Source organism: Anopheles maculipalpis, chromosome 2RL (assembly GCF_943734695.1).
Source record: "Anopheles maculipalpis chromosome 2RL, idAnoMacuDA_375_x, whole genome shotgun sequence".
Classification (NCBI taxonomy): domain Eukaryota; kingdom Metazoa; phylum Arthropoda; class Insecta; order Diptera; family Culicidae; genus Anopheles; species Anopheles maculipalpis.
Window position 1 is genome coordinate 5,436,751 of NC_064871.1, and position 18,969 is coordinate 5,455,719.

Below are 18,969 nucleotides of genomic sequence, written 5' to 3' on the forward strand. Positions count from 1 at the left end.
TTTTGTCGTCTGATTGCCTTGCTAGCCTGACGTACCGGCCGCAGACTTCCTGAGCAGTAGCGTATGGACAAGAAATTAAAATTTCACCCACGGTCGGTTCATTGCCGCTGGGTTAAAAACCATCGAATCATTGATAAACGATTTTGGAGACTCAGGTCGCCCGACCCGGGGTAGAGGAACCTTCTTGGTGAGAACCGTATTTTTGGGCAGCGCTACGATACGACATCGTTTCAGGAAATTAGATTAGCTTTTCTCCATCCCGAGTGTCGGGTGTGGTGGGTTCTGGGTTTGTCGCCCGAGAGCGAGAGAGCTGAAAGTTGGTTGAAGGTTGATTTCAATATAGATTAAATTCTGAGCTTGGCTATTTTATTGGATTCCCTTGCTGATGTGAAGTGAAGTTGTAAGCCGAAGTCCCAGCCAGAGTACATGAAACAAAAGGTGTATGTGTGTGTGTGGCCCAAGCCATACGATAAAGGAAGAAATTATCTTTTTGTAACTTCACCCTCACCGGACGGGAGATTGGGACAAGGTTTATGTCACTGACCGGTTGTCTATGGGGGATTTTTTTCCAGAGTGAAAACGTGTAAGATGTAAGTAATGTGAGAAGGAAAATTTTCATTTGATCCTGGTGATTGTATCCCATGTATGTGGGTTTTAATACGAATAAAATGAGAGCATCTTCGAGGGAAAGAGCGAGCGAATCAGGCAATAAAACCAAACCATACGTGCCATGTAATATCTTTCGCATAACGGTCAAGTTGAAGGATGAAATCAAGTGAAAGAAAAAAAAAATATTTTGATTTAAGAGGCTATCAAAGAGCGCACATTAAACCCTGGGAACAAAAATATTACTCCATTGAAGCAGGCGCTGTGTGCGTTTCAAAGTGATATTACAACGAAAAACACGCGCGTATTAGGGAGTGGAGGAAAATTTGGACAAGGGACACTGTGTTCCTTTTTTTTTATCCGAGAATAAAGGTGAAGGTGAGAGTGACCGTAAAAGATTTATTTCGGCAGAAGATCAACCACTGTTTTACGACCGAGTAGGAGATTAAACCGTGCTCTTTCCCTCTGAACGCGTGCTGCTGAAGGTGCTATTTAGAGATGAAAGTTTTGTATACATGTGTGTGTGTGTGTGGTGGAGATGAAAGGAAAAAGTGTACAAAATTAATTTTTTTAAGAGTTTGCTTAGTAACAGCTAGTATAATCTCATTAAGGTTTATTTGCTTTGTATGTTTCAACGGAAGATGGGATGGAATTGAGGATCGCAGGCGAGAGGAGGAGACAACTGAAGTGAGGAATTAAAGTTAAATGCTGTATAAATGTTTTTTTGTGAAGATTTGTATCAAGAAGCAACTTTTTTCTTAGCTTAATAATGCTGCTATTCTGACCAAAGAATCGGGTCTATCGCTAATATATAATGCCAATTGTATTTTTACAATTAACATTTCAAATGAAGGAAAATTACAGCTTCTCCATAAGACTGTCAGTGTGCTCCTCCTCTTACCTTACTTCTATTTAATTATAGCTATTTTACAACAACCGAAATGTTTCGAGCATGGTTTGAAGAAGCAACAGAGCAATGAAATGTTTAACATCCTGGTCACGGCACCAACGAAAGAACCGTCAACTGTCACCAGGTCACACCCATCGAGCGGAAGTATACACATTGTAAAACTTCCACCTTCAGAAAGTTTAATGAGCTTATTTTCCAACACAAATAAATCCTTTCCATTTTTGAGTGAAGATTCTCTACGCTCTTTGAAAAAAAGCCATGAAAAGAATGAAAAAGAAATGACACAAAAAAAAGCGATACAACGATGAGCAATTTACCGTCACAGTCGATTTTTCAATTGCTTTCATACAAAACCGTCGACAACATTTTATTGCACAGCAAACGCCCAGTCCTTCTGCCGAAAAATGGAAATCAATCAATTTTCGTACAACAACCATTTACGGCTTCGATTTTTCCTTTTTTTTTGCGTGTCTGTTTTCAGCTCGTGAAGTGCAGGTTGTTGATCCGAAGTGCGTTTGTGTGTGTATGTGTGCTTGGTGCTGTTTATCATCCGGTTTTTTTTTGTGTGACTTTTTTCGCTTACCAATGGGAGCGTAGTGCCCGATTGTTATCTCTGCGTTTTAATGCCGCACGTTTTAATGGCCATTTTTCCATTTCACCGAACCGGTCGGTTTTCCACTTTGAAGTTGGGTTTTTCTTCCTTTCCTTTTTTATTGTACATCGGCGGGCATTTCATTGGAGTTCAGGTTTTTCATGATGTTTTCTTCATTTCTTTTGCAGACAATTTTGCACCGATACCGAAGGAAGCGTGGAAAGGACCCTCGTGCTAGACTCCCCCGAGTGTGGCAGTAATAATTGAAACGAACGAATAATCATTCATCATCGTGTTTGGGACCCTTCGTCGTGGTGGTGGTGACGTGGAGTGGTGTTGAGTCACAAAAAAAAAAAGAGAAAGACAAAAACATCCCCCGGAGAAGCCAAACTGCGATCGTTTTCGTTCGTTGGCTTAGGGAGCCTTGGGGGAGTGCAAACGGGAGGCTCATAAAAATGGTGATGTGAATTCAAGCATCTGTATTCATGCATTTAGTGTTCGTCGTGTTCGGCAAGTGTTCACCAATGTTGGGGTGCTTTTGGTGAGCGAACGGAATCCACCCATCAAATCCAATTTTCACGATCAGTGCACACGGAAGCCGCTGACATTCGCTGAATGAGGACGAGCACTGATGGCGATGATGATGATGATGACGAAGGGGATGTGATGGGTAGTGGACTCGTGCTGTGAGCCTTCCGTCCCGTAGAAAAAAAAAAAACCCGGGACTTCGGGGCGTGGTGATCGCTGCAAGGAGAAACGTCAACACATGACATCGTCACAAAGTCCAGCCTGAAACGTGTGGCGTGTCGCATTCGAGGAAAAGTGCTGGCGGCCATCAAAAACACCACAAGGAAACGATGTCCACCATAGTGGCAAGAGAAAATCACAATCATCACACGAAAACAAGAGGACACGAGGACACAAAACTAAAGTGATTCTTCTCCAGTACCGGACCGATTTCCGGGGCGAAAGGTTTTCCGTTCCGTTGATAGACATTGGAATTGGGAAAGGACAGTGAAGAAGATCATGCTAAAAAGGGAAATCCCAAACAACATAGACATCAAGCAAGGCGGAAATAGCTGAAGGATTAGCGTGTGTGTGCGTGTGTGTGCCCGGAGACATCACATCCGGCATAAAGAGAGCTCACTGGAACAGAACAAACGTTATCACATGCCAACGACCGTCGTCTGTCCTGTAAATCTGTGACCATGACCGAAACCTACAGCAGTCCTGGTAGTAGCAATAGTAGCAGCAGCAGCAGCAGCTGTAGAGCGACAACTCCTACCATTAGCCTCTCCGCTGGGACACAGGGAAACATCATCAACCGTGAAACAAAGACAGCGACGACACAGTAATAGCCTTGTCCGAAACGAACCCATCCGAAGGATTCCCACTTTGTGCGTATCGTATGTTCGAGAATACGGTGAACTGCTTTAATTCCCGGTGGCCATTCCAAAGGAGGGTTTTTTCTTTGAAAATCCTGCTGCATCAACGAAGGAAGAACCAAAAACGAATAACCCAAGTATAAAGGAAAACCTCTTATCCCTCTGGGGAGCAGGAGTTTGCCGCAGTTCGCAGCTGAAGAAACGCAAATGAATTAGTGAAAGAGGAAAAACGGAGACCAGGCTACCCGGTGGTCGAATATGCAAACATACCTTAATTAGAAAATATCATAAACCGTACCGCAAACGACGCAAAACCAAGGAAGAGTGGAGAACACGGACGAGGACTTTCCGTGCACGGAGTAGTCGGAAAAGTAAACACTACCATAAAACTTTACGTTTTTTTTATGAGCCCTTCACCTCGACTGCTGCTGCTGCTGCCGGAGGTGCAAGGAAAGTTACGCTGGTCCCTTGTGCGGGAAGTTTGTTGTCACCGGGAGTTGCCGCCAGTACGGCATTCGGGTGGGTTTTTGCGGAGATAGAGAGAGATGCACGGCTCGATGGTGGCGCAACGGGGTGTCCCGGCACGTGGCAGACAAGTCAATATGGCGGCCATATTAAAACATATCAGCAGCAGCAGTAGCAACACCTTGGCGCAGGTATTCGTCCCCATCACACTACTAATGCTGCTGCTGCTGACGGTGATGCCGTTTCAGATGGGTAAGTATCGGGGTGAGGAATCATTTTATACTTTCCAAGAAACAAGTGGTTGTGATGTGGCCTTAAGCTCGGTTGATGAGATTTTCAGATATGTGATACAGAACGTAACCGGTTGACGCTTTAAGGTTCTCGCTTTCAGACGTCTTGTTGGGTGAATGGGGAATGGAAAATGGTGCTTCTGGCAGGAGATTGGTATCAGCTCTTGATAATAATTTAAAAATAAAAGCTAAAGCTTCGTTAGATCCAACGCCTGCAGGAATAATGTAACATCGCCTTCTGGGAGCAGATATATTGCATCCTCCATACGTATCGTAGCACACATTTTAATTAAAACACTTTCCTTTACACAAAGCACCTGGGCGGATGTCTAATGTTGTCTTTTCATCGGTTGACAACTCCGGTTTTCCGATACTCGTACGTGGGACGGCTGTCTGGGTGAGAAAGCTTCGGAAGCTTTCGGAAGCTGTCGGTCGACACATGTCTGTACATCTTTGCAAGTAACATTTTCCTGTGGAGCCGGTTCGTTTGCTTGTAAATTTATTTCCCAACCACCACACACACAGAAGACGTTTTAGAAAATTCATTTCCCACCTGTGCACAAGAACAAGTGTCAGTCCTGGTATTGATTTTATGTGTGTGAAATAGGATGGAAAATTTAATAAGACAGTTTGACGTGTGTGTTTTTTAATCGGTTCCTTTTTTATGTCCTGAAAAGATTCATCCACAACAGAACAATACATTTTACATTCCCAGTACAGCGCTTTACTGTCCTGTAGCAATCGCCATTCAATGGGCTTTCCGGGTACTTTCAAACCCAGTTTCCCGGCCATTGATGGATCAATTTTTACGTATTCTGTGCACAAAATTTTACATTCCTTCACCAGAACACATCCGGTTTGAATATTGCATGAGCCACCGTCATCCCACAGTCGTGTATTTTGTGTCTTTGTACGCGTGTGTTTCTGTGTGTGATTTTGAACAGAATTCGAAATTTATTGCCAATACAATAGGACTGACGGGGGAGAGGGAAAATCAATCGCGGGTCAGGTAACGAGGACAAGCAGAAGGATGTGAGCCCAGAGAAAGAGAGAAAGGAGTCCATGTACGTGATTTACATTTTGGACGTGGCTTTTTCGAAAGCTCAGTTGAAGTGGAACTGTAACAATAGGAAAAAAAGCTTCAAAAGTCGTTAAAAAAGCGTTTTTATCAATAGAAAAATTGATCAATTAATAGGTTCATTTTTTAAGGGGCTCTATTCACACACACGGAGAGACAATTCGTTGACAGTGTAAATGTAAAACTTCGCAACGCTCTTTGTAACGGTTTTGTTATTTCAGTTTCAGATTGAAACATTCTATCTGAATGATTTTAAACTTCCTGGACGAAGAAAAAGCTGACAAAATTCGTAGTTATAAGTTTTATAAAATTCTGAATCTTAAATCATTACAATGTATTATAAGTATTGAAAGCAGAAGTATTAGGAAGATGTTGCGGTTGTTTTTAAATTATTTTACCTCTAATTTTTTGTTGTTAAAAGGGTTTAGTAACGCTCAGTTTGAACCAGAAGTGCTTTTATATTTGAATAAATTTATAAAAAATTGAAGGAAATCACTTTACAATCAAATAATTCGAATATTACAACCGATTTGGCATCAATTTTAGTTATGAATTTTCGTTGACGACCCAGTCTATCATTTCTATCCAGAATCTGAGCACTATTTTTACCTATTTTTTCCCTCAAATTCCTTTCAATATTGATTTAAAACTACTACTACTTGTGAAAAATATCCATTAAGCAATTAATTTACCGATGGCAGTTTGCTTGCGAACGCAAGAAACCAAAATCATCGACCTCGACGACACAAACGACCAGGCGTCTCCATTGCAGATGCAATTGTTTTCGGTTTCCCTTTTCAATAGGCCACCCCACTCATAATTTACGAGCGCTAGGCTAACCAAGTCAACCGAGGCCTCGGGTGCACCCCTATCCATCAACCGGGTACGCCACATGTTTGTGCAATGATGCAGTAAAATGTGTGCAATGCTATGGAATGTTTATCATTCAACAGAAGCAAAACAAAAACGGTCAGCCAGTTCGATAGTAAACAACAACAACAACAACGGTAGCATGATGGGCCCGAGTTTGGACGTGACCATAGGCTTGATTATTCGATGGTCCGCAGGTCACAAAAATACATAATTAATCAGCGAATATGGGCAAGGATCATATGGTACTTGTGGATCGGCGTATTGAAACGCGAACGATCCATCCAATCAGCTTCCAGCTATCGGACGAAATCCATGTGGTTCGGTATGTGTGAGTGTGTGCGGGTAGGATATCTTTTATTCATAAGCCAATTAACGTAAATCTTGAATTTGCATACCATTCGTACGTTGTGCCGAATTTAATGTTTGTTTAAGATCATTTTTTCGCCACTCTTGCAAATAATAGGCAAACAAACAACAACAAAAAAAGCACCAAAACTTTCTCCCCAAACTTTGCAGGGTTCCAGCTGCCAAAGGTGGAATTCGATTTACCAACACCGGTATAATGACAGTGTAGAAATATTTGTTTTGCAACCAAATCACCGCAACCAAACTCCCGCAGGAATAGGAACTCGGTGTTGCTTGACGGTACTGCAGCCAGAGAAGAAAAAACAACGATCTGTAGTACTGTGTGCCTTTAGGGAAAATCGAGTGGGCCGTAGTGGGCGGATAATTTGATTTATGATCGCTTCTTTGCCAACAAGTTCTGGCACATACATTGCCTTTTTTTTTTGTTGCTGATCCTTTGCCTCCCCCTTCAAAAACCCAGCCTGTAATCCAGCCCACCAGGATACAATTTCATTTACCTGGTTTGAGCATTTTTGTTAAATGGTTTCGTTCTGTTTTTCATAACCGCGCCTGTTTCACTTCCAACCACTTCTCTTCCACAGTGTACGGTATCGATTGCTTTAAGTGCGTTTCAATGAACGGTGCCAATAAGGCGTGTGATGATCCCTTCCACAACAACTACTCGGCGGCCATCCTGGAGTCACCGTGCATGGGCGGACGGAAGGGCCGGGATGGGCTGTTTCCGGCCACATCGTGCATTAAAATTGCCGGCTATTATGGTGAGAGAGAGAGAGAGTGTGTGTTTGTGTGTGTGTTATTGTGTTATTTTCATTTGCAGTGCGATTTAATTTGCTCTTCGATACAATGTTGATGTTCGAAAAGGGACGGCTGAATGGTGTGGAAATTATGATTTATTGTAGCTGTGTTACTTGAACCCATAAGTAATAGCTTTTATTTTACAATTTTACAAGTTTAATTTTCAACACTGTAAATAAAGCAATACTAGTAGAGGTCATCTGTCTGCTACAACAGAAAACCAATACATCAGGCAATAACATTTAGCAAAGCAACGATCAAAGCACCCACAGCATCCCGATTGTCAACACGTGGCCCGTTTTGTTCGAACAATAAGTTATACCCCTGCACAGTATGCAATTTGCAGCACACCAATAACCTCGAAAGCTCACCGTAAGCATCGACGCTAGTACGGCTTTATGTGTGCAATTTAGTGTATCGTCTGGTACGCATGTACAACACGAAAGGCAACACGGTCTGACCGATACAACAAAGAGGCTGGATCAGCATTACCATGGAAATTGCATTAATTGCAGTCGTGTGTGTATTTGACCGGCATTTTTTTTCTACATTCGGTGGATCGAATCGGCATGTGAGGTGCAAATAATTGCTTGTTTGGGTGCGAAAACCATCGCACGTAATGTGTTTTAATTAAATTAAAGAGCACTCGAATCGATTCTATTACAAACGCTTCTTGGCTCTGTGTGTGTGTGTGTTTTTTTTTTATTTGGCTTAGATAATAATCCTTGTCCTCGTCGTAGAAGAATTCATCTCGCCTGTTTCATTCAATTCCATTTGATGTGCTCCACTTGTGCTTTTTTTTTGTTGCTCTCCCTCACAGATGACACTGGTGAAACGATTACCGTTCGTGGATGCGCTCTGGATAGTGGCACGCTGACGACGGATACCGAAATCATTCGCATGTCACACTGTGGACGGTTCTACTACGATGATAGGTAGGTGGGGAGGGAGCCAATCAAGCTGGTCCCGCTGAGTAATCGATTTCCATTCCCAAACGACCTAAGCTAACCTTTGTTTCATTTTATTTTGTTCGTGTCGGTGTTTGCCCATTCGCCCGCAGATACGTGCACGGCTGTCTGCAGAGTTGCAACGATGCGGACGCGTGCAATGGTGCACCGAAAGGTTCGTCAACCCTGTGGCTTATCCTGCTGGCCGTCATCGGGACGGCACTGGCTACACTTCAACCGTCCGGCGGGTGGCTTCCAACCGTGCACGGAAGCTAACAAAGTGACCGAAAACGGTAGAGCTGTGTCTCATCGGCGCACTGTGTCTTATGAAGTCACAGATACATCGTAGCGGTACTGCAGAGCGTAGCCATAGCGTAGTAATAGTAGTCAGTAGTGATAGTGGGGAAGCTTTTGGTCACGAGCAGGAAACTCTGACCAATATACAGCAAAACAAAACACAAAAACGTACAGAATCAATCAAACAATTACTCAAGAAAAAAGCATCAAAGCGTGTGTTTTTTTAAGTACATATTTTTGTTTTCGTATCGAACACAAATAACCGGAATTGCAGCTGCTAGTGTTATTTACTACCACACTACTAAGTAAATGCATATTACTTAGGCACCAGCATACATATATAGATAAAGGATAAGCTAATGATAGCTCAAATCAGAATTTGAAGTGTGGAAGGGATTTAGCTGCCATACAGATGCGTACTAATTATAGCATTAATAGCTACAGAAATATGAGACAGAATCAAAAGTAAAGAGTAAACGAAACGTTTCAAAGAAAAAACATAATAAATTGAAAAACCAATTAGTAGCATTAAGAAATTTGCACTCAAGCAAACAGATCGATGTAAATTAGTTAAACAAAAACCACAAGAAAAAGGTAGCTGGTACAACGGGTGATTGAGTTTGTAAAACGGAGCGTTTCGTAGTGTCGCTTTCATTTTTGGTGACAAAAAGGAAAACCGCAAATACACATGTGCAATGCAGATAGAATTGAAACGGATAAGGGAGACGAAACTAAACTAACGAAACAAAACAAAAAAAAGCAGATTCCGAAGAGAGAGTAATTAACGATAAGAGTAGAACGATGCCTATTATATGTTGTTGTTCCTTCAATTCCGCCTTGTTGGCAAGCAAGTAAAAACCAAAAACCCGAAAAAGCGGAAGAATCGTTAGTAATGTAAGGAAAGCTCTACTCGCTCCTAATAAGTTTTTGTTTTCGTGGACAGGCATGTTTTTCATTCTTATCCTTAGCGCAGCACCACTGTGGACCAACCGGAAAGGAGTGTAGCTTTTGCCCTTGGTGTGTATGGAACCCGAAACCAGCCACACAACTATCATTGTCGTCGTCCCCGCCACGTAAATATACGTACAAATCCGTGTTTATGACCGCTTGTAATTTAAGATCAGATCTTATTTGTTGTGACAGTGGAACCATATTGTGTATCATCAGCCGCCCCGAACAAGAAAGAAAAACAAGCCACACCCGCCTTGATGAGATTGTAACAAGAAGTATTTGTGCCATTTGTTGTCGGTTCGTATGTCTTCAACCTTAGAGGGAACGAGCCAAAAAAAGAACTTATGTTTGGTGGTGGTTTCTTCTTAACCAAGCTTTGTTTTGTGCAGACAGTATTTTGCCTGCTCATCAGTAATGCTCTTATTTATGTGCAATGAACGTGCCACAGCTTGACCAAAGCACTGTCCCTTGTTGTGTGAAGCTGGCGGCAAAGTTAGTTTGTGTTAACTCCGTGTTCAACAAAACATTACCAAACACAAAGAGTAGCTTAGTGGCACACAGTTATTCTATATGTAAAATAGGAAAGTGGATTACAGGAGTTTTTTGTGTTACTTTTCCAGATAGTTTTCACAGCCTTTTTTTTACGGTTTTGGAGACATTTTTTGTAATATTTTTTTGAAACCAAATGTCCGTTAGAAAATTAAGTAGCAAGCAGTACAATGTCTAGTCAAAAACATATGCAAAAACAAATATTTAAATGTGTTTAAAAATGAATGATTGTTCTTTTCAACCAACACAGGAATAACTTTCATTTATTTTCTCGATTTTGTTTTGTTTTATTACAACAAGAACCAAAATTATTTGTAAATCGATAGAAAACCCTGAGGAAAAAAAGTGAAAACTATCTGGGAAAGTTTTAGCTAAATTTCTGAAAATTCCCTGTAACATAACCAACGACAAAGACGGTCAACCACAACGTGTATCGTCCTGTAGATGTAAAAAATTGTAACAATACGCCTTAGTTCATCCCCCTGTTGGACGGGTCACAAGGCTAAGCGTTTTGAGGTGCAACAAGCACGCAGAGACACACACAGAGTAGCGATGGTTTCAATTGGCCGGTTATTGTTGCTTCCTGATCGTCGTCATGAACACGTACACGTACACTAGGGGCGCATTTGAGCCCTCCGGTACTTTCGCGCTGCCAATTTGGAAAGCCGATGATAATTATAAATTAACCACTTGATGTAGTATGATTCAAATTCGACCAACACACACACAAATACACACACACGCATACGAGTGTACGAGGAGACGACTAGGCCACAACAAAAATTGTATTATAAGTGCCTCAGAAATAACGTTTACTACAAAATCCACATTTGCGATGCCGAAAATTGTACAAAAACAAAAAGGAATAACGGTCAAGATTATCCATGTTGCACAAATGATTATCATCCATCTCACACAAATTCACGCTTACAGTAAAATGGGCACTAAAAAATGTTTCCAATTTTCAGCCCCAAATACACGCGTAAACAACTGTTATGTCGTGTGTAATTACAATACAAAAATATAATTATCAATACAAAAACCCCTCCCGAAAACATTATTTAAAAAAAAAACACAATGAACTGATCAACTGTACATAAATGGTCAGCAAAACAATACAAATATACTTAAATGTGATATCAAAACAAAAACGATGGAGCAGCAATGCGACATTCAGGCATGCAAATGCATCATATGCACCGTTGCAAATTGCTATTAAAAATGCTTCAGGGATGCTGTGAAATACAAGAAATAAAACAACATAACTAATCCTACTTGCGACGAGCTGGGGGAGAATATGCGGAACGGGGAAGGATCCGCTTCTAGCGCGTATGTAGTAAGAAAATAGAGATACAAATATGCTACCAATTAAAAATGCGCACCTTACGCAATGCACTTAAGTAATTGTGACGTTTTTTTTTGGGTTTCTTGTTTCTGTTTTGGATATGTGTATATCGTTAGCCATAAATCGATCCATACAGCAAACATTCTCGTTGATGATAAAGTGGGAGGGTGGTGATTAAGATCCGATTTATAGAGTAAATGAGAAAAGCGTTAGATGTTAAGTGAAGTGAGAGGCACACAGGAGACGATATGTTACAATTTCACTATTGCTAGTAAGAGATACATAAGAGCAAAACGAAGGGGAGAATCACACGCAAACGTAACACATTCATTACATACAAGCAGCTTAAATTATGCAGAGCACAAAGATAGTAAACTAAGATGATGATGGCACGGTTCACGATGCCATTAAAGCCAGCCATTACAAAATGCAAATGACCAAATCGGAAAGCGTCCTTGAGGGAATGAGCACGAAAGCAGGGGATACATTCATGCAAGTTCGTGGTCAAAAACACACACACACACACTGTAGCTCGTAAAATATGCCGACTCTATCCTTATCTGAGCTATTCAAAAGGGACTCAACAAAACCTTGGTGGGAAGCCTACAATTTGAAATGATGAATAAAGCAACACACAACAAATGTTTCCTAACAAATTTGGATTGTATTAGTAGCGGTAGATGAAAGAAAATTAGATTTCATGGCGGAGACTTGATGATTTCATCGGCTGAATGAGCAATGATGGTGTTCTAGGACTTCTCCCACGAAGAAACGTTGTTGTAGAGGAGGCTCATCTCATCCAAAAATTCTCGACGCCTTTGGTACCTCAATGTACATTCCTAGCCTTAATGTTGCTTGTTTTTTTTATCTTATCACAATGCCAAAAGTAATGGAAGAGACCTCAGACAGAATATAAGATGCATTCGTCTTTGACCGATCTCTCTTCATATTCGACATATCGACATATTCTCAGAATAAGTTTCGTCGGCCTTATCTCAACCAGATATTAAATTTTCTTTCAACATGAAAAATTCTAAACCACAATATTACTGTAATGCATACACGTTTGTTATGGCTTACTTTGTTGGCAAATCAGATACTGCGGAACTTCTTAACATGCTTGAACGCACATAACCTTCATATTTCACCTCACTTTCACGCGATAATTTTGCACAATTGTCCTGTCGTATGCTTCTCAACAGTCCCAAGGCTTAAGAGCTCAAAAAGACTGAACTGGATTACAAATAAGACTTTAGCTAGTTACGGGCCTAATGCTGAGGATAGTGATGATGTTTACCTTAAGTGTTTGCTGCTTCTTCAGTGCTGGCCTTCCGTAAGGGTACGGTTTAGGTTTTCCTGGCCCTAGGATTAAATGTTTCCCGACCCAATTTAGAACTCAATATACCAGTTGTGCTAAAAGTTCACCCTCGTTCTCTGTATCTGTCGCTTATCATGCCTACAGATCAACGATCTTCAGATTCGCACCAGCACCGGTCGGTAGATCAACATCGGACGGTGGCACAAACTTCCCAATCACTCGCACATTTCGCTGCCGCTCCTCGAGCTTTGACATTTCCTGCTTAAGCTTCTCCAGAATCGCATAGTTTGGTTGATTAATGGCCGCCTTACTCTGCAGCACGGTAATCTCTTGCTCTTCCTGCTTTTTCTCCTTGTACGACTTGACCGACCGATTGCCGTACAATCGCAACAGCGAACCCCAAGTCTTTATGTGTGGATGCAGTATCTGCAGGATGGCCTGTGAGGCACGCTGTTTGCCGTCGCGCTTGTTCTTACATGCAACCGTCGCCACGTGCTTGCCCACCGTCATGGTAAATTCGTTCTTGCGGTGTTTCATCGTATTCACCTCGTAGTTGATGTGTACTTCCCCGAGGCCAAAGTTACGCTGCAAGCAGGTCAGCAAGATGGCATGTGGTGAGGGTTCGGTTGTTTTGGCGCAAAATTCAGCCACTCGTGGATCTTCGATTTTTATCTCATCGAATACGGAGAGTTCCCGCAGATCGGATGATTGCTGCTGGGAGCCACCACCTCCGTTAGCGGCACTCTTGCCATCCTTGCCCGTTATTTTGTCCTTCATGTCGGGTATGAGAATTTCAAGCGTTTCTCGGGCAGCTTCACTCTTTGCCTGCTTTTTGCTCGTTCCGTAACCCGTACCGTACTTTAGGTCGTTGATCGTGACGGTCGCCGAGTAGGGTGTGGCCGCATTTTCCAGCTCCTTAAACTCGTACGTCGGTTGCTTACGAAGCGCGTGCTGCACGTACTCGTGCAGGATGCAAACGTAACTTTTGCCGTTCGGATTCATGATCCATTCCTTCTTTGGCCGTGCGTGTGGGTTGCCCTGTTCGTCCTCGATGTTAAGCATGGGAAAGGTGATCAGCTTCGTACCGTCGGGTAGTGTTGGGCGCTGCAAGTTCTTGATGTGCTTTCGATGTTTGGTGAACTTTCTTCGCGCTGCCCACGACTTAAACCGCAACACTCGTATCGTCTTGAAGCGGAACAACTTTTTGCAGTAATCCATCACGGCGTCCGGGGTGAGTGATTGTGCTTTTAGGTTTTCCGTTACCGTTTCAATCTTGGCGCTCACTTTTAGCGGAAGCAATTTAGCATTGGCCTGTGCTTCGGCCGTTGTAGTAGCGCCGGCAATCATTTTACTCAGCTGGGCATTGTGTAGCTGACGCTCTGGTGGCGTTTCGGCCACTTCTTTGGTAGTTTCCCCTTCGTTGGAAGAGTCATTCGTCGCTTCACCGTTTTCGGTTCCATTTGCAGTCGATGCTTGGGCGGCTGATGCTTCCGCTAGCTCCTTTTTGAGTGCCTCTTCCTTCTCGAGTGCTTTGCGATAGTTGAGGCAGGGTATAGCACTGAGTGGTATTTCGTGTTTCTACAAAATAGTTACCGTTAGAGCAATTTATATCAAAATTTAAAAGAATCTTTCGATTGTTCGTACTACTTACTCTCACACTGCCCGGTCCAAGAAAGTACGGTCTAGAAGCGGTACAAACGCGTGATACTTTGTGCAGGTAGAGAGGCATTCCGCTTGTGTGCGTTGCCTGAACCCATCCTTCCGGCAGTACTTCGAAATGATTCCGACCCTTCTCTTCCAGCACCTGCTTGAAGCGCTCCTCGTAGGGCTGCTTCTTGGCCGTGTTTCGCAGCTCCTCCGGCAACCCTTCATCAAGCATCGATTCAATATCGTCATAGTTGACGTCTGATCCTTCCGAGCTGCCATCGTCCACCTCTCCACCTGCATTATAAAAAGGTAATATCACATCTTTTTACTCAATCGCCATCAACATTTCGAAAGGATACTTACCACCCGTTTCCGAGTCTTCGTCTGAGTTATCACCCTGCACCTCATCCAGCACGTCAAACTGTCTCAAATTATCTACTGGTCCGGCGGCCTCCTTCGGGGACGCATCGTTTGAGTTTTCCTCATCGCTTTCACTTCCCTTCCCGCTAGCTGCATTTGAATCGATTTTCCTTCGCTTTGCCATAGGACATCCGGACGATACGTTCAATCCGTCGCTTCTCGGTTCGTCCGTCTCACTACCGGAAAGGGCACTTCCGCTAGCTTCCATTGCTTCTTTTGTCTCAAACTTTCCTTAACTTATCCCTGACTGTGGTTTTAGAAAGTAATACTACACAATCTCGACGCTTTATATTTTCTACCAAGCCACCCAATGAGGAACAAAATCAATTTCTTGTTTCTATGCGGCGTGAATTGTAACAAAACGGTGCATCAAAATTGAGACTCGCTCCCATCGGTCGGTGGTAGAAAATAAGAAAATATAAATGAGCAGCAACACATTTACACATAAACAAACACACACCCGAAAACAGAATTTAAAAAATGGTTATGATTTACGAAACTCCGGTTGTTCGATCGATTCCCACCCAAGCGCACCCGTAACGTATCACTGGGGCTGAGGCTGAGGCGTACCGTGGGGGCAAACCTCGCTAGTTTTGCTGTTATTTCATGATGCAGAAATCAGAAATCGGCTTGGCGTTCTTGTAACACACAATTCCAACGCAAGAACGTCAAGCGGTTTAGCTTCCTGCAATCGAAATCGCTGCACAGGGCGGTGAAAAACGGAGAAAACTGTACACAACGCTTGGGAACAGACGGATTTTCACGAGGCGTTTGTTTACACTTTTCTTTTTCTGTAGCAATCACGCACTGTCAAAGATGGCGGATGGCTGTCATACGAATGTTGCGTATATAGCCGTAGATTGGAAGGTCGTTCTTGAATGTGTTTAGAAATTTAGAATTGATAAATAAAACGATGGTTTAACGTTGCATAAAGAATTTTGCAGTGCAATGATGAATTGTTATTATTATCTAATTTTATACGTACCAGAAACCATATTGTGGGCGATGCAAAATCTGTAGGAAAACGAACAAAAACATGAGCTTTTTCTTTACAACGGAGAGCTTTCTTCGAGAGAGCTTTTATGCTGGAGGTTGATGGTTATGCTAAATTCAAATAAATCCTTAGATGGTTTGTATACATATTATATTGAATTAAAAGATTATTTTTTCAGACAGTTTTCTTTTTCCAACTTTATGGAGGTTCAACTTTCAGAAAATCTTCTTATTTTCATACTTGTTTCCATTCGGAGATTTTTGGATTCTGCAACCGATACTATTTTCAAAAAAATTTAAACAAACAATTTAAACAATCCATTGACCCTTTGCAAACTATACATAACTGTCCTTAGCACCTAAAACACCTAAATGCGTCTGCTTTGGCCATGCTACAGGGAGAAAGAAATTGAAAGCAATAATAAAAGGCAAATTAAACGACGCACCGGCGTAATTTCAGCACAAACCGGACGATTAGTTCCCAGACAATGGTGCAGTACGTCGCGAAAATAATTGCATAAATTATGTTCACGTACGCATGTCTTTCCGTTGCCGGCGCTCGGCGCACCATGCTTTCCTTCAAACCACACAAGCGGTTTGCACTAATTTTCGATTTTATTGTACACGCACCGTTGGCCCTTAGCGGAAAACATCAACATACACTCTCCTTTCTTCTCCCCTTTTTCCTCCATCCATGAAACCCATGGCGGGGGTTACTTTCGTGCAGGCCACCCACTAATAGCCGCACCAGCACAGTGATTAGGCCCGTTTTTTGGTCGATGTACGATGCATTTACTACGGCGGTGAGCGACAGTTGCATTTTTGTGTGCAGTGGAAACGGTCGTTCAAAAGCCATGCTTCCCGGCCTGCTCGTACTGGCGGTGATCTTGTGCACCGTAACACTGTCCTGGTACTGGAAGCAAAGGTTACGGTGGGCCGATCGACTCCCGCGTGCCCGTCCCGCGCATCGGTGGTTAGGCAATTTGGGCGATTTTCTCGGGAAAAGCCCGGGTGAAGTGTTTCTGGTGCTGGATCAGTACTTTCGGCAGCATGATCGTTTGTTTACGCTACGCTTTGGATCAAAGATTGCGATCGGGATTACCCATCCGGAGCTGGTGCAGACCGTGCTAACGCATCCCGACTGCCAGGCGAAACCAGATCTATACAAAGTGGTACGGTTGCCGAATGGACTGTTAGCGGCCAAATGTAAGCTAAAAGGACATCCGTTTCGTTAGTGTTTTGTGAGTAAATGTGCGCTCGTTTGGTTGCAGATGATGTGTGGAAAGCTCATCGGAAAACGCTCAACTCAACGTTCAACGCCCGCATACTGGAAAGCTTCGTACCAATCTTCAACGATTGCACGCAGCGCCTGGTAGGACGATTGGATCGCTATGCCCAGACAGGTGATCGGTGCAACATTCTGGAGTACATCTCGGCCTGTACGCTCGAGATGATCAGCCGTACCTCGCTCGGCGGGAAAGTTCTCGAGCGGGACGGTGCTGCCCAATTCATAGCAAATTTAGAGGTGTAAGTGTTTCCCAATCGATATTCGATTTAGATTGTCGTTCAATTTGTGACCAATAATTGCACGTGTCAGCTCGTGGAAATTTGAAATGAACATTTGCGGTCGAGCTGGACGATTGACGGTGGCACGGGACACAAAGCAATAATTATACGATTGATGCTGATTTCTGGTGCTATTAAACTGTTAGCTAATCGCGCTGCTTCGTGGGTGGATTATGATTTTGGCTAATTAGTTTTGCAATTAGAAGGTTGTACGCTTGTTGTTAAATAATCGATCGCTTCCCTTTCGCTATGCCCTCGGGAATCACTGTGGTTTTCATTTTCCAACACAGCGCACTCAAGACGATTGGGGTGCGGATTTTCAACTTTTTCCTGCATATTGATTTCATCTATCAGTTTACCGAGCTGTATCGGAATGAAATGCGAGCAATCAATATTTGCCAGCAGTTTACGCGCAAGGTAAGGAAAATCATGGCACCCGTCAATGGATTTTTTCGTACGATGTACTTTTGCTCCTGTTCTTCTCGGTAATCCGCAACAGATAATCCAGGATAAAAGGGAAGAGATTGCGCACCTTTTCGACGGAACAAACAACCAACCGGAACAGGACCGGGAATCCCACCACCGAAAGCCCCAGATTTTTATCGACCAGTTGATGAAGATGCCACTTACCGATCCGTCTGCACGCCATTTTTCCGATGAGGAAATTTCGGACCACATCTACACGATGATCGTAGCGGTAGGTGTTAATTATGGTGCAATTGCGCATCCGTAACCATTTTCTAATAGATCACCACTGCCCACCACCGCAGGGTAATGAGACGTCCGCAACACAATTAGCACATGCCTGTTTGCTGCTTGCGATGCATCCCGAAGTGCAGGCCAAAGCGTACGAAGAGGTTAGTGGGTTGGTCTTCTCACCCGATCAGAAGATCACGATCGAGCTGATGAAAGACCTACACTACGTGGAGTGTGTGCTGAAGGAAGCGATGCGTCTGATGCCGGTTGCACCGATCATTGGACGGCAAAATTTGGCCGAGATTGTGCTGGATGGACACCGCATACCGAAGGGCAGTATGTTTCTGTTCCATTTCTATGCACTACACCGGCGCAAGGATGTGTGGGGACCGACGGCTGGTGAGTTCGATCCAGAACGTTTCCTCGGTGGTGATGGCATTGATCGACATCCGTACGCACATTTGCCATTTAGCGGTGGTGCTCGAGGTTGTATCGGGTATCGGTACGCGATGATGAGTTTGAAGACGCTGCTGGCACAGATTTTACGAAGTTATGAGTTAACGACGAATTTGCGCTATGAGGACATACGGTACCAGTATCAAATTTCGTTGAATTTGGCCTTTCCACACGAGGTGCAGCTACGGCGGCGGAATTAGTCTCCGCGAACGAATGCCGCGAGTAGTTGTTTACGTTATGTAGCGTTACAAACTGTCGTTGGCTGTAGCGTTACAACTAGTGTATGTGTAGTAGTGTGTAGTTTAGAACCGCTTCGGGATAGCATGTTGATCGAAAGTTGAGGGAAAACCGTGGGAAAAAAGATAATTTTCAGTCACATCGGTTCAGGAAAAGCGTCACCCGCGTATAGTAATAAAACCCTTTA

At 43.1% G+C, this 18,969-nt stretch overlaps 5 protein-coding genes across 5 annotated transcripts in view; 2 read left to right on the top strand and 3 right to left on the bottom strand.

Moving 5' to 3' along the window:
• Positions 1-18,969, bottom strand: part of LOC126559214 (UPF0687 protein C20orf27 homolog) — a 462,937-nt gene that overhangs the window by 377,628 nt on the left and 66,340 nt on the right. The window lies entirely within an intron of this gene.
• Positions 1-18,969, bottom strand: part of LOC126558950 (dihydropteridine reductase) — a 374,118-nt gene that overhangs the window by 296,836 nt on the left and 58,313 nt on the right. The gene's annotated exons all lie outside the window — the stretch shown is intronic.
• LOC126559869 (uncharacterized) lies at positions 4,033-8,603 on the top strand. Its single transcript, XM_050216043.1, has 4 exons — positions 4,033-4,210; positions 7,147-7,323; positions 8,181-8,295; positions 8,421-8,603. Exons 1-4 carry the CDS (start codon positions 4,039-4,041, stop codon positions 8,581-8,583), a joined length of 627 nt encoding a protein of 208 aa, XP_050072000.1. The 5' UTR covers positions 4,033-4,038; the 3' UTR covers positions 8,584-8,603.
• On the bottom strand, positions 12,906-15,042 carry LOC126557337 (microprocessor complex subunit DGCR8). The gene is made up of 3 exons (XM_050213062.1): positions 14,778-15,042; positions 14,419-14,708; positions 12,906-14,345 (listed from the first exon to the last, which is right to left on the bottom strand). Exons 1-3 carry the CDS (start codon positions 15,040-15,042, stop codon positions 12,906-12,908), a joined length of 1,995 nt encoding a protein of 664 aa, XP_050069019.1.
• Positions 16,640-18,745, top strand: LOC126557812 (cytochrome P450 4c21-like). The gene is made up of 5 exons (XM_050213707.1): positions 16,640-17,033; positions 17,099-17,354; positions 17,684-17,810; positions 17,893-18,090; positions 18,164-18,745. The coding sequence occupies exons 1-5, from the start codon at positions 16,682-16,684 to the stop codon at positions 18,743-18,745; spliced, it is 1,515 nt and encodes a 504-aa protein (XP_050069664.1). The 5' UTR covers positions 16,640-16,681.

What these genes read in the sequence shown, in the direction of transcription:
- LOC126559869 (XM_050216043.1), top strand. Translation starts at nt 4,039, where the DNA reads ATGCACGGCTCGATGGTGGCGCAACGGGGTGTCCCGGCACGTGGCAGA. An exon ending in GGTGATGCCGTTTCAGATGG is followed by an intron (nt 4,211 to 7,146) that starts GTAAGTATCGGG and finishes TCTCTTCCACAG; the next exon opens with TGTACGGTATCGATTGCTTT. An exon ending in CGGTTCTACTACGATGATAG is followed by an intron (nt 8,296 to 8,420) that starts GTAGGTGGGGAG and finishes ATTCGCCCGCAG; the next exon opens with ATACGTGCACGGCTGTCTGC.
- LOC126557337 (XM_050213062.1), bottom strand. Translation starts at nt 15,042, where the DNA reads ATGGAAGCTAGCGGAAGTGCCCTTTCCGGTAGTGAGACGGACGAACCG. An exon ending in CGAAGACTCGGAAACGGGTG is followed by an intron (nt 14,709 to 14,777) that starts GTAAGTATCCTT and finishes TTTATAATGCAG; the next exon opens with GTGGAGAGGTGGACGATGGC. An exon ending in TTGGACCGGGCAGTGTGAGA is followed by an intron (nt 14,346 to 14,418) that starts GTAAGTAGTACG and finishes ACTATTTTGTAG; the next exon opens with AAACACGAAATACCACTCAG.
- LOC126557812 (XM_050213707.1), top strand. Translation starts at nt 16,682, where the DNA reads ATGCTTCCCGGCCTGCTCGTACTGGCGGTGATCTTGTGCACCGTAACA. An exon ending in TGGACTGTTAGCGGCCAAAT is followed by an intron (nt 17,034 to 17,098) that starts GTAAGCTAAAAG and finishes GTTTGGTTGCAG; the next exon opens with ATGATGTGTGGAAAGCTCAT. An exon ending in GCCAGCAGTTTACGCGCAAG is followed by an intron (nt 17,811 to 17,892) that starts GTAAGGAAAATC and finishes AATCCGCAACAG; the next exon opens with ATAATCCAGGATAAAAGGGA.